This window comes from Haliaeetus leucocephalus, unplaced genomic scaffold, assembly GCF_000737465.1.
Source record: "Haliaeetus leucocephalus isolate CR32 unplaced genomic scaffold, Haliaeetus_leucocephalus-4.0 Scaffold149, whole genome shotgun sequence".
Classification (NCBI taxonomy): domain Eukaryota; kingdom Metazoa; phylum Chordata; class Aves; order Accipitriformes; family Accipitridae; genus Haliaeetus; species Haliaeetus leucocephalus.
The window spans coordinates 195,989-208,883 of NW_010972585.1; the positions used below are offsets into that span (position 1 = coordinate 195,989).

At 35.7% G+C, this 12,895-nt stretch overlaps 1 protein-coding gene across 2 annotated transcripts in view; it reads left to right on the forward strand.

The window, feature by feature from the left end:
• FIG4 (FIG4 phosphoinositide 5-phosphatase) overlaps positions 1-12,895 on the forward strand; it is a 63,755-nt gene that overhangs the window by 3,884 nt on the left and 46,976 nt on the right. The window contains exons 4-10 of one of the 2 annotated variants that reach the window (XM_010561646.1): positions 2,002-2,158; positions 3,481-3,531; positions 5,539-5,687; positions 8,680-8,808; positions 10,354-10,454; positions 10,905-11,067; positions 11,712-11,809. In XM_010561646.1, the coding sequence (XP_010559948.1) occupies positions 2,002-2,158; positions 3,481-3,531; positions 5,539-5,687; positions 8,680-8,808; positions 10,354-10,454; positions 10,905-11,067; positions 11,712-11,809 (848 nt within the window). Of the gene's footprint in view, positions 1-2,001; positions 2,159-3,478; positions 3,532-5,538; positions 5,688-8,679; positions 8,809-10,353; positions 10,455-10,904; positions 11,068-11,711; positions 11,810-12,895 lie in introns of those variants that run through there. The other variant, XM_010561647.1, reaches the window with a different exon arrangement.

Sequence of the window (12,895 nt, forward strand, 5' to 3'; positions counted from 1 at the left end):
CAAGCCATCAGTGCTCACTATCTAAATATGTGATAATATATTCAGTTGGTAAGTGGTTGTGTTCAGTGAAAATTTTGCATCCCAATTGTTTGTTTGTTTATATGTACTCTTCATAACAGGAAAGTTTCTATTCTGTAGCTGAACAAATGTATTGGTTATCAGATATGGTGTACTATTTCTAGATATTTTTTTTTAGAAGTAACATGCTGTCTTAGTGATCTTTAGATTATCTTGCACTTTTAAAGTATATGCTTTAGATGTCTTCTGTCTTGATCCTATCTAATCATATCTGTATAAACATGTAATTTGAGGGAATGCAACTGGTCATGTACTTCTGCCTCCTGGCTCAGGTCAGGAGGACAGGACTATTTTTTGTAGAATTGGAAAGGGCAGCTTTGTTCTGTTCTCTGGTTATTTCATTAACCAGAGACAGTGCTTTCAGTGCACTCAGAATGGGCGTGCTGATAGGCTAAGTTCTGCTTCACTGTATAGTGTTTAAAAGTAGAAATCATTTTTAAATGGAGAGAACCAGGTCAAGGGGAAATGCTGGGTTACTTATCAGACTTTGGTATAACATTTGGTGAAATTCAGAGGATAGAGGCTGTTCATGTAAGTGATTTTGGTACCTGGAGGATACAGGAAGAACTTTGACTGCTATTTATCAACTCAAAGTCAATAGTCAGCTGCTTCAAATGGAAGATTTTGTTTCTTATTGTCAGCAGGGTCTCCTGTCCTTGTGCAGGTGAGAGCATTTTTCCCAGGGGGGCTAATAAGACAGAAGAAAAGTTTGCAGTTCATTCGATCACATTGCAGCCTCCAGCAGTGACAGGGAGGAAAACGTGTGCTTTGCTCATCCTTCTTCTTTAATTTATAATGCAAAGCTAAAAGAACTGGATATAAATACAAGTAAAAATGTGAATTGTGAGGGTTGGTTATTTTCCCCCCAATTAATATATTTGTTGACAGTGCAGCAGTGACTGAGTTTTAGGCTCTTTACTAGTAGCAACCCACCAAAGCAGCTACTTCCAGGAGCTAATTCATGTAATTTATTAGTTATTAAAACTTAGTACTGCTATATGTATTTGAATTTATACATTTGTATTGTATTTAAAGGTTTGATATGCTTTTTCCTAATGATATGTAATAGAGACATCCAAAGAAGCAACTCGGTGAAGAAGCGTGGCTATGCCCTGTAGCAGTCGGCATGGTTGATGGTTGGACTCGATGATCTTGAAGGTCTTTTCCAACCTAAATGATTCTATGATTAGGGAGTGAGGGTGGAGGTTTCAGAGGCCTTCTTTTTATAGGCAATAAAGCCAGACACTGCCTGTCCTACCTCCTCAGCCCTCTGGACTTCAGTAGGGTCAAGTGTTGGTATATGAGAGAGGAAATAGAAAGAAAGGATTACCCCTGATGCTCTGAATGGCTAATTTGGGGGAGATGCTGCTGTAGACAGGGAATTTAATTCCCTGCTGTTAAGGAGGAAGAGCACAAATCTGCTGTTGTACCCTCAACTCCTTTTGCTGTTCTGTGCCCCTACCCAGTAAAGAATACATAAACCTGGAAAGAAAATTGGAGGTTGAGATTCCTCCTTGCTCTGGAAAATTAACCTTTTGGTATCTGAATTAATTGGGGTATGCCTCGCTCTGAACAATGAGAGTCCTATAAAAAGCAAATACAAGTATCTTAAGTAGACAGCAACTTACTCTGACTTTTCAGTGTCTTAACTCTGCTACCTAATATTAAAAATATGCATGGTGGAAGGGAAGAAAAGTAAAAACTATGTACTTCATTGATTAACACTTACTGGAGGTAGATTGTAAGGCTCTGTGTCTATGTATATTTTTGTATGTGTATATATATGCACATTATATATATAACATTAAGAACAAACAAAAATTCTGTGAAGTCTTGAAACAATTCTGATACTGTTTTTCTAAATACGTTTGATCAGATCAACACAAACATCCATCTAATAGCATTTTAATGCTGTTTTAACAGGTTTTGTCAGATTTTTAGAAGGCTACTACATTGTGTTAATAACAAAAAGAAGAAAAATGGCAGATATTGGAGGTCATGCAATATATAAAATAGAAGATACAAATATGATCTACATTCCAAATGACTCTGTAAGAGTCACTCATCCTGATGAAGCCAGGTAAATAATGGTGGTAAACAGTGTGTACGTTTTGAATATTTTCTAAGCAATGGTGAACTGCAACTAGAAATTTCGGTCATGGATTTCCTTCTGTTAGTATGTCAATCAAGCCATTTTATCTTAGTTGATAAATTAGTGTGGAAAATGGAGAATGGGCCACAAGTTCTGTGGCCTCTAACCCGGAGGGTAAATATAACTGTTACAGTCTTTCAGAGCTTTTTGTCCACATCTCCATGTTACCTACATGTCAAAGCTACATCCTAGCAAATGTGCACCAGGAAGCATCCAATATAAACATCATTCTTACAAGGGCAAAGTAGTGCTAATACTGGTTTATATTGTTTGGGGTACTGTTCTTTTGTTAGTAGCTCTAGCATAACGTTAGTCTCACCTGAAGAGATCTTTTGTGCCCTTCAGAAAGTGCTGAGTAGATTATTTAATGATTCTGTGCTGTCAGAATCTTGTGAATGTTGCTGTTGTAAAGGGTGATAAACTGACCCACTGGTAAGTTTAGCTTCTTTTTTCCTTTGTGACTTTTTTCTGAAGAAAGAAATTTGAGCCTTTGATCAGCAGGGAACCTTGTATGAAATGTACAACTAGGTCCTGGCAGTGTTTTTATCAGGATGGGGTAACTTCTATGATATACCAGGCAAATGGTATTAAACTGCTTTTCAGTCGGTACCAAGTGTGAATAGTCAAAAAGTGATGGATTATGATAAACTGATGTCAGGTAATAAATCAAGCCAATGGTAACTATTAAAAAAGTTTCCACTTTAAGGTATGACTGATTGTAAACCTCAGTCTCCCCTCTTAGAATGCAGCAGACCATATTATCTAACCTGTATATTTATGGTGTTAGCCATTTTATCATTCATAGACAGTGTTATGGTTTCTTCTGAGAATTTGCAAGGGTATGACAGATTGAAGTAGAAATTTCTTCTCTTGTTCATTTATTTGAGAATAACTGTGAAAGTCTTTAATTCTTACATAGTATTGTTGGGAATTTGCTTGTGTAAGTCCTAGAGAATTTGACCCACATATGTGGAAAATAAAGCTACAACTTTATCTACAACTGCCTAAAGAAATTGAGTATGTATGTGAGTAGACACTGGATTAAAAAAAAGTCTATTTGATGTATTTAATCCAGATGCTGATATTCTAGTGGAATTACCTGTCAAAACAATAGCAGTAAGATAGGAAGGGAACATATGGCAAGAGTCAGTATTTATATGTAGTTTAATTTCAGAGATACTCTGAATGACTTCTTGGGGTCTGTCTGGTTAAACTAATAATTTTCCCTGTAACTTGAATTATTTTGCTAGGTATCTGAGAATCTTTCAAAATGTGGACCTTTCTAGCAACTTCTATTTTAGGTAGGTATTAGTTACTAATTTCTTTTAAAAAACTGTATACTTACACTTGCTATAAGATTATTCTTTTGGATTTTGATACCCAAGATCTTTAGGTTGGTATTCTGGGGAAATAAGACACATGATCACCCTACTTGTCCATTTTTGTCTGTGTCTTTTGAACCTGCTTTCTCCTTCAACAAATTGATTAGGAATGTAGTCTCCATGGAGTTAAAAACTATAGAACTTTTCCACTGTCTGTTGAGCCTTGCCAGATTATGCAGTTCTCTCTTTGGAAAAGTTTTCAGGGGGGTTTGCTTGTCCTGTTAGTTTTTCTTTGTTGATTTCATTTTCCAGAAATAAAGCTTTGTCTTGATTCAGAAGCAAAGATAGAGAGATAGGTCCTCATCTAAGATACACCCTGTGTAGGGTACATCTTTCATAGGGCCTTCTAGGCATTGCTAATTCTCTTGCTTATTGTTTCACAAATGCCATACATAAGACAAGTTTCTGTGTCCCAGCTACTATTACATATGAGATCTTTGGGACAGCAGAAAAATGGGGGAAATGTGGTGATAAACCTGGCAGTAGTAGTTAGAAGACTTTGACTTAAACTAAACAAAAAACCTCCTCCTGCAAGTACTGAAAGGTGTATCAGTCTAGAAGAAACTTCTATTGAAAAATAAAGGCTTTTTGTCGCAACTGTATGTCTGAAGACAAAACCTACCAAAGGTTCATGTCCATTTTGTGGTTTTGCATGGGAAGGCTTTTTCACACTATAAAACCTGAGGTTTTCTTCCATGCTTTGTGTCCCAGCCCTAACGTTGTACAACTTTCTTTTTTTTTTTTTTTTTTTTTCTTCCCCCCGCCCCCAACTTGGAGATGATGCATATATACTGTTTCTGTGGCAGTACGTAGTGGGGAAAGGAGAAGGTTCTTTTCTCTCTCTGATAAACACATTTATCAGCTTAATTTAAATTGTTCTTGCCTGAAATCATAGCATATTTTTCTGCATGGTTTTCATATAAATCCTGAACAGAACTAGAAGTTAGTTATAACAAAACCTTTGGTCTAAGGGGAAAATGGAGGAATAGCCTGAACAAGTCTTTTACTGGCATACTATTTAAAGCTTCTGTTACATACAAACTGAGCATGTAACAGATCCCCCCCCCCCCCACCCCCGCAACAGATAAGCCTTTCAGGTTGTTATTATGGGTTAAACTTTGTTATCCTTAGTGATAAATCTAAATGTCCAATGTTTAAATACATTTTTTTAGATCATTAATGAATAACTAGAACTTAAAGGAGAGCCAGTAATCACTGATGCTGTCTTAGGCTAAAATGGAAATCTGTGTGTATTTCTGATTCAAGTGTTGTGTAAATTTGGTTTCTCCTTGGGGAAATGAATCCTAGTGGCTTATAAAATTTAGCAATTAGTGTAGAGTGTTGTCAGTATAAAAGACACGAGATGCAGAATTTGTTACCATCATGGAACTAATAAAAAAAAAAAATCTTTTGTTTATTCAGCAGCTACTCTCTTAAGATGCATCTGTGCTGTAATCACAAATTTGAGGACAGATAACGGTTTTTGTGGACCAAATTTCTGGCTGTTTTGAGTTCAGGTAGTAGTCAGAGAGTAGTACTTAAATCTCAGAAGACTAGGTTTTCTCTGTATATGGATATTTGTGGTGGAATAGCTATTTTTGACCTTCAGGACTGCTTCTTGGGACATAGTGAATTAAGTTTGTTGATATGCTTTGTTCAAAAGGCATGTTCAGTTTGCAGTTATTACAAGAATATAAATACAATTTCAGCTATTGTACTGTAAACAGTTTCTATGTTTGTAAAGCTCCTTTTGGAAATAATTTGTATAGTTTGCCATTGTAGAATCAGAGTCTGTGTATCTTGTTTAAAAGTCTTTTTTTAATGGATAAAATAGTATTGTGTTAAATGTAAGTACAGATGGAGAGTAAAGGTTTCAGAAAAGCCCTGTGTGTCTACAATTATTAATAAATGTTAACTGTCTATCAGTTACAGCTATGACCTATCTCACTCCCTTCAGTATAATCTTACTGTCCTGAGAATGCCACTTGAGACATTAAAAACTGAAACAACCCAGACCCGACAAGAGAGTTTTGATATATTTGAAGATGAAGGACTTTCAACACAGGGTGGAAGTGGTAAGCAAATATGCCTAATTAAACTAATGTTGTTGGTCATGAGTACATTTAGAATATGTTCCACTTAAGTTTACTTTTAAGAAACATTTGGGTCTTCTGTATTGATCAGTAGTCTCATAACAGTCATAAGTTAATAAAAGATTATGTAAAGTGCCAATTACAGACATTTGAATTTGAACAATGCCATTTCTAGAGGTGATTAATAATTGTTTTGTTAATTTACATTGCAACTCAGGGAGATAATTGAGCATGCTGACATTTTTTAACAATCGATTATTCAACTGACTTGTAAGACTCCCAATAGGAATGAATTACAAAGACAGTGGGAAGCAATAGCTAATTAAGTACTAATAAATCTTTTTGTTTCATGTTGGCAAATATTGATGACAGAAGAATTGTATGAAGTTAGTGTCAACTTCATGTAGTAAGTACTATCAGGAAGTCTAAGAAAAATCACTGTTTTCAGTTGAAAACTACAGCCTTCACTTTTGATTTAACATATTCATAAGAGTGTAAAGATGACTAGACAGCTAGGGAAACTATTTTCTCTCCCTTTTCTTCACGCACGCGCACACACACACACACACACACACACACACACACACAAAAAGTTTCCCCTGAAATTCTTAATATTGGATTTCATTCTGTTGAAGTTGATGTTTTTCATGTTTTATTGTCCTATGACTTGTACTAATTACCTGGATGCTTGTCAAAAAATTACATTTTATATTTTTTTTTACTTTTTGGTATTGTATATGTGACACCACTTTTTTCCTTGTTTAATCATGAAATATCAGAAACAACAGTGCTATCTTTGATTTATACGGAGTATGTTGCTGTAAAAGTGGTCCCAAACAGCTGTGGAGATTCAATTAGCCTTTTTAGACAGTAATAGAACATCATGCTGTTTAAATACATCACTGATAAGCAAAATAGTAGGATAGAGAAAGTCTGCTACTATTTTGCTTAACACTATGGACTTGATATGGAAGCCAGCTTAGATGCAACATCTGGATCTGTGCTTGTATTGGTTATAGAGACGCTCAACAGCTTCTCTGCATTACCACCCTTATTTGTAGTCACCTGCTGTATAACCTCTGTTCCACAGAAAATATAATACACAGAGAAATATGATACAAAGATCCCTTTTCTCCTAAAGTAACTCTGGTTCTTTGAGATAGTGAATTGCATGACTTGTCTTCCATCTCTTCTAACCCAAAATTAATCTTCGGAGGCACTGAAGGAATTTATTGGTCCTGTTTTCTGTGCCTCCAAAGGGGACTGCGAAGGTCTGACAAGGACATAGTTAAAATACAGAAATGCCTGAAACAATCCCTGACCCAAATTTATGCAAGATAAACTTGGACACTGTTTGTCCACTCTTTTGTTTTTGACACCCTTTCATCACAGCACCTAGAATAGACCTACACTGACTACAATTCAAAAAATGATAATGAATGTTAGGTAAGTAACTAATCATCTTTGAAACTGGAACTTATTATGTTAAATACTTGTAAACATCTATCATACTCTCATTTAAAAGCCTAAAAGTAATGTTGTATACAGTATGCCCTAAATCTAATGGCAAAATGGAAAGATAATCAGATACTGTATTTCCTTTTAAAGAAGAGTGATCCGCCCCCCCCCCGAAAAAGATACTACTAACGTGGAGATATATATCAGGATATCAGGAATTGGTTGTCAAAAAGTACAATGGCAGAAATTACCATAAATTGCGGAGGGAGCAATAATTCCTCCTCTGCAAAGGCTTTATCAGCAAGATCCCTCAGGAATCCATAGAGTGGCATCATCTCTTCTATGTCTTTGTGAAAACATTGGGAGATAAAGATGCCATAACCTTGACCTCATCAGCAGTATGCTGATAGCACACACAACTCCATTTTCAGTAGATATTAGTAACATACCTGTTGATATGATAGAATATCTGTAAGAAATAGCTGCCTGTCATTCAAGAACAAATTATCACCAAAGTAATGCTGCTAGAAATGAAAGAGGACAAATCGCTGACCAAGCGCTCGTGGCCGGGTTCTGCTGAACGTATACACTCCTTCACCAAAATGGTTACATCTCTTTTCCCTGGGCTTATGGTAAATTGGGTGACTAGGTAGCAACAGTTTGTTCAACAGCTGTATTTTCACCTTCAGTCTGTTATGAGAACTCATCTTTTTCCTGCAGCAGAACATTTGGCTGCTATAATTGACATACATACTGCTACGATATAACGTCCTGCCAGAAACTTTATTTGAAAAAACTACACAAAAAACGTGGGTAATAGAGTTCTTGTCCTATTCCTCCTCTTTAACATTCAGACTCTTTCAATTCCTTTCACCACCTTTTAGTGCCAGTTGTCATCTTGGTCCTGATTTTTGAAACAGAAAAAGGCTCAGGTTCCAGATATATCAGAAATTGAGTTTTAATTTGTAGGTCTACAATAGCTGCATTTCTTGGTGTCAGTGCAGATTAGGAACACCATGCTAAATTATGTAGGAAGAGGATTGGCATGCTTTTTGTAAAGGTGGCCAGGGCTATGCATGATCTTCCAGAGCCTAATAGGTAACTCCAGAGCTGACCCAGATTTGGAAAGCTTATAACGTCCTCCTATGAAAGTATTTTTGTCTTAACTGAAATTCACAACTTCATTTATTTCCCTTGATATCAAATCCTCTGCTGCTACCATGCAGAGATCTCTTTTCAGTACTGGAAGTATCAGAAACTTCTGCATGAAGGCACTGAAATGCTACAGTGACTAGCAACCGTAGAAAAATTGTAAATCCTCGTAAATGCTGAACTTCAGCATGTGCTTGAAGTTATCTGTGTATGGCAAGCTTCAAGGATGTGAGTAAATGATATGCTGAGTTCCAGTCAAGGGAAAATCAAAATAAAGGTCCGATGACCTGGATTTTAAAACAGTCCAATGCAGGTAAGCTTGTTTTTTAACTGTTAATGCATTTTCATTGTAACAACGTCCTAGGTGTATTTGGGATTTGCAGTAAGCCTTACGAAAAGTATGTGTGGAATGGCAAGCTTCTGGATGCAGTAAAAAATACTGTTCATCGTGACTGGCTGCTGTATATTATTCACGGATTCTGTGGGCAATCAAGTATCCTTTTACCCTTGTAACAAATGTTAGTGTATCCATTTTTTTAAAAGAAGTTTGAACATGTGAAATACATTGAATTTATTTGTCATGTAAATACTTTTCAATTTTAGAATGATTGGTTGGCTTTTATTTTCATTACTTTTCTAGGTTTTATGATAAATAAAAAATACAGTTATGTTCTTATAACAGGGACCTGACACAGGTAGAGTGCATTCTCAGTGAGGCACTGTCTGAAAGCATGGGCTTTAGTAATAAAGAACTTGAGAGGATTTTAAGGCTCAGCTGTATTTTTTCACAGGTATTTGAGGAAAGGGAGAAAAGCTAAACCAAACTGAATTGCTGACATAGAAATGTTCTCTTACTAATCTTCTTTAAAACATTTTTTAATAACTGAGATTTGCAGAAATTCTTGTATTTACTCTGTTTCTGTTGAAGACGATGATAGAACTTCAGGCCTGCTGTGTGAAGAGGGTTAAGTAAACTCTAGAACATCTGAAAATCTTTTTTTTCTGACTGTGTTATTTAAAATGCGTAAATGTGTCTATGTACATTGTAGTAGGAGGAGAAAAAGTCCAAATGCATATCACGCTCCAAAGAAATGCCATCTCAACATCTTAGATGATAAGAATTTAGTATATTACAGAGACACCCTGATCATCAACAATATCATGTTAGTTTAAAAGCCTATCAACAAATATCTGGGGAAGCAAATACAATTATGAGGTTAAGGTTAGTGGTGTCTTTGCAAAATTTAATTTTGCTTTTTCATGATTGTAAGGCTGCTGGTCATTGGTTTAGTCCCCAGATGGAAAGCTAAATCTGATTTTGTGTAGCACTATTTCACCTGTGGTCTTAATCAAAGTAGTAGCTGTGGATCTGACCACCAGTATTATGCGTGCAGCTGCTTAGTCAGTGACAGTAGTCTTTGCTGTAGGTATTTGATGAGCAAATGTCTTCTTCCCTCTTGTGCCTCCCTTATGCTAAGGAAGCAGTGATAGTCATGCTAGACATCTGATTCTATCTTTTTTTTGTTTTTAATAAAAAATAAAAAGCCTAAAAGAAAGCCATTACTGTATCTGTAGCTGTTTACCTCTGGCTTTCAGTTGTTGTTACTTAAGTAGTTGCAATTTATCTCCTTTTCCAGACAAACAATTAGAGGGTGACTAATATATCTGATCTGAAAATAGAAGCTCCCAGGCTTTAATCCCAGTATTCACAAAAGCAGTATTTGCAGGCCAAGGTGATTCTTATACCTATTTCATCTCCATTGTCACTTCATAAAATAGAAATACTTCTCTATCTTGTGAAAAGTGGTTGATGTATTGTAATGTAGATTGCATTTTCAGAGTTCTTCAAAGTGATTGTTGAAGAATCTCTCTCCCAGCTGCAAAAGAAATTTGGAAATGATACTCATCGCTGTTAAGGAGATTTTAGTAAATCAGATGTTTCAGTGTCATACACCTCTTTTACAATTTGTTTTTGCTTGCATGAAGTAAGTGAACAAAAAATTGCATGTGACATGTAAACCTTAACTTCTCTTTCAAGAACTGTTAATATACGGTCGCCCTATATATGTCACTCTGATAGCCAGAAGATCAAGCAAATTTGCTGGAACACGTTTTCTGAAACGAGGAGCAAACTGTGAGGTAAATTAAATGTGATTTTAGGGGTTTCCCCCTGTCCCCCAACAATATGAAAGCTTGAGCTTGACTGACTGGAGAACTGAAATATTTTAGAGGGTTGTTAGGATTTTGGCTGTAAATGATGCTATTAAATAATGTTATCACAGCTATCATTACATTTTTAATTGAGATAATAAAGCTGTCCTTAAAATAATAAGTCTTAACAGGCTTTTTTTTTTTTTTCCCCTACACTTAGAGATAATGTTATTTCCCAAATAGAGGAAAAAAAAATAGAAATCTGGTAATATACCTGCAGGGACAAATGGGAATTTAACCTTCAGTGGTGTTCTCACTACAATGATTTGGTGTCTTACAGTTTAATTGTACTCTGTAAAGATCAGTTCTCTATAATGCAGGCAGCTCTGAAGTGTCATGTCTACATCATATGTGTATTTCTGTTTGGTTTTTTTTTAGGGAGATGTTGCTAATGAAGTGGAAACTGAACAAATACTTTATGATGCTTCAGTTATGTCATTTTCTGCGGGGAGTTACTCTTCCTACGTTCAGGTTCGAGGATCTGTCCCTCTGTACTGGTCTCAAGATATTTCAACTATGATGCCTAAGCCACCCATAACACGTACGTACAAATTATTCTTTGTGATAGATAATGGTTAGTGCTGTGTTCTAAAGGAACACCTGAGAGTAAGTGAAAACTAAATTTGCAAAAATGAACAAATTGTGTATGCATTTGTTCTTTGGGAAGCCATAATTTAAGGTGAATCAATGTTTTTTATAATAAACATCAAGGCATACAAACATTCAACTATATAAAAAGCTGCATTTGGTGAAATTAAATAGAAAAAAAATCTCCATCTTAGATTCATGTTCAGCAATGGAATACAAAAAACTTCTGTTTGGACATGTCAGCTTTCTTTTGTGCTCACTTTGTATACAGAGTTAGCTACATTCATCTTAGTATTGTGGATAAAATTTTGAACCTATTGCAAATGGTGGAAAACATCTGGCCTAAGTTTAATGGGGCCGGAATAATTGCTCTTTGTAAGCATGTCATGAAAGTTTTGGTTAAGAAGTGACTTCCAATTTGGAAAAGGGAAGATCTTTTTTTAACAGCTTTTGCATGAAAAGAGGGGCAAGTATGTAATTGTATGATTACTATCAGAGAATTAGTATGTATTTTGTGAAGAGTACTTTTAAGGGAAAATGATTTAAGTGACTCTACAGCTCACTTAATATCATCCTGAATATATGTATTTATTGCAGTGGACCAAGCGGATCCTTTTGCACATGTTGCTGCTCTTCACTTTGACCAAATGCTTCAGAGATTTGGCTCTCCCATTATTATTTTGAATCTTGTGAAGGTACTATATTTTGAATGTGTTCTATATGTTTTCTGATTTTTAATATTATGCTTATTTCTGTAGAGTCTCCGTGTAATTTTGGTTGTGTTCTAAACTAGTATTAGCTTATAAATGGAATATTTTCTTCATAAATCTCATCCTACGCAGTATAGTACATAACCCCCTAACTGCTTCTACTACTGCCCTTCAAAAAAAGAAGTTTCCCGTGTTTATAGACTTCTTCCAGTAACCTTTCTCTGTTGGTTTCAGGTTTTTGCTATTATCCCTTAGATGAGAGTAAGTCCAAATAAATTTACCACTAAATTTAGTTTAGCACTAAAAAATACTAAAATAGCATGGTTCCATGCAAAGTGAGGTTTGTAGGCTTCTTGACACAGATGACTGAGTTATTTGAAATGTTATGATAAAGACTTATCTTCTGTTGTTTGCTCCACCTGGTAGACTTATGGAAGTATGAGCGGGAGGGAAAACTGAAGCATCGAATGCTAGCTAACGGGCAGTGCCATTGGCAGCAGGGCTGGACTAGTAGGGGGAGCTTCATGATTGCTGCAGTAATTCAATTCAATTCACTGCTGTGTGAGAGGCTGTCGTACAAACAGGTGGCACTAATTTTGGATATTACATCTTGTATTTGTGTTGGGGGTTTTTTGTTTTGTTTTTTGTCTGTTCTGATCCAACAATTTTCTGTGGTGGTGTACGTTTCCACATTTGAGTTTAATATATTGATTTGTTTTGCTTGAATCATATCTTATTTCTTTTTAGTCTTTAAAAAAAATGATTTAATTTATCGTGTTGTAGAACATTTTATATTCAGTAGAAAAAAGGATCTTTTATGTGCATGTAGGATCTGTTCCTAGTATTAAAAAAACAGGGAAAATACAAAAGGAAGGCTTTTAAAACTCTTAAGTTGTAATAAATGGCAACTAGATAACCTATTTTCTATTTCTAGAAGCTTTCCTGTGTAGGAGTGCTTTTAAGACTGTCCAAGAGTGTGGAATCAACTTGGGATAGCATTTGTTGACAAGAAGATGATTTTATCTCTTGCAGCCATAGTTTTCAAAAGCCATTGTTACAGTGTGAGTCTAG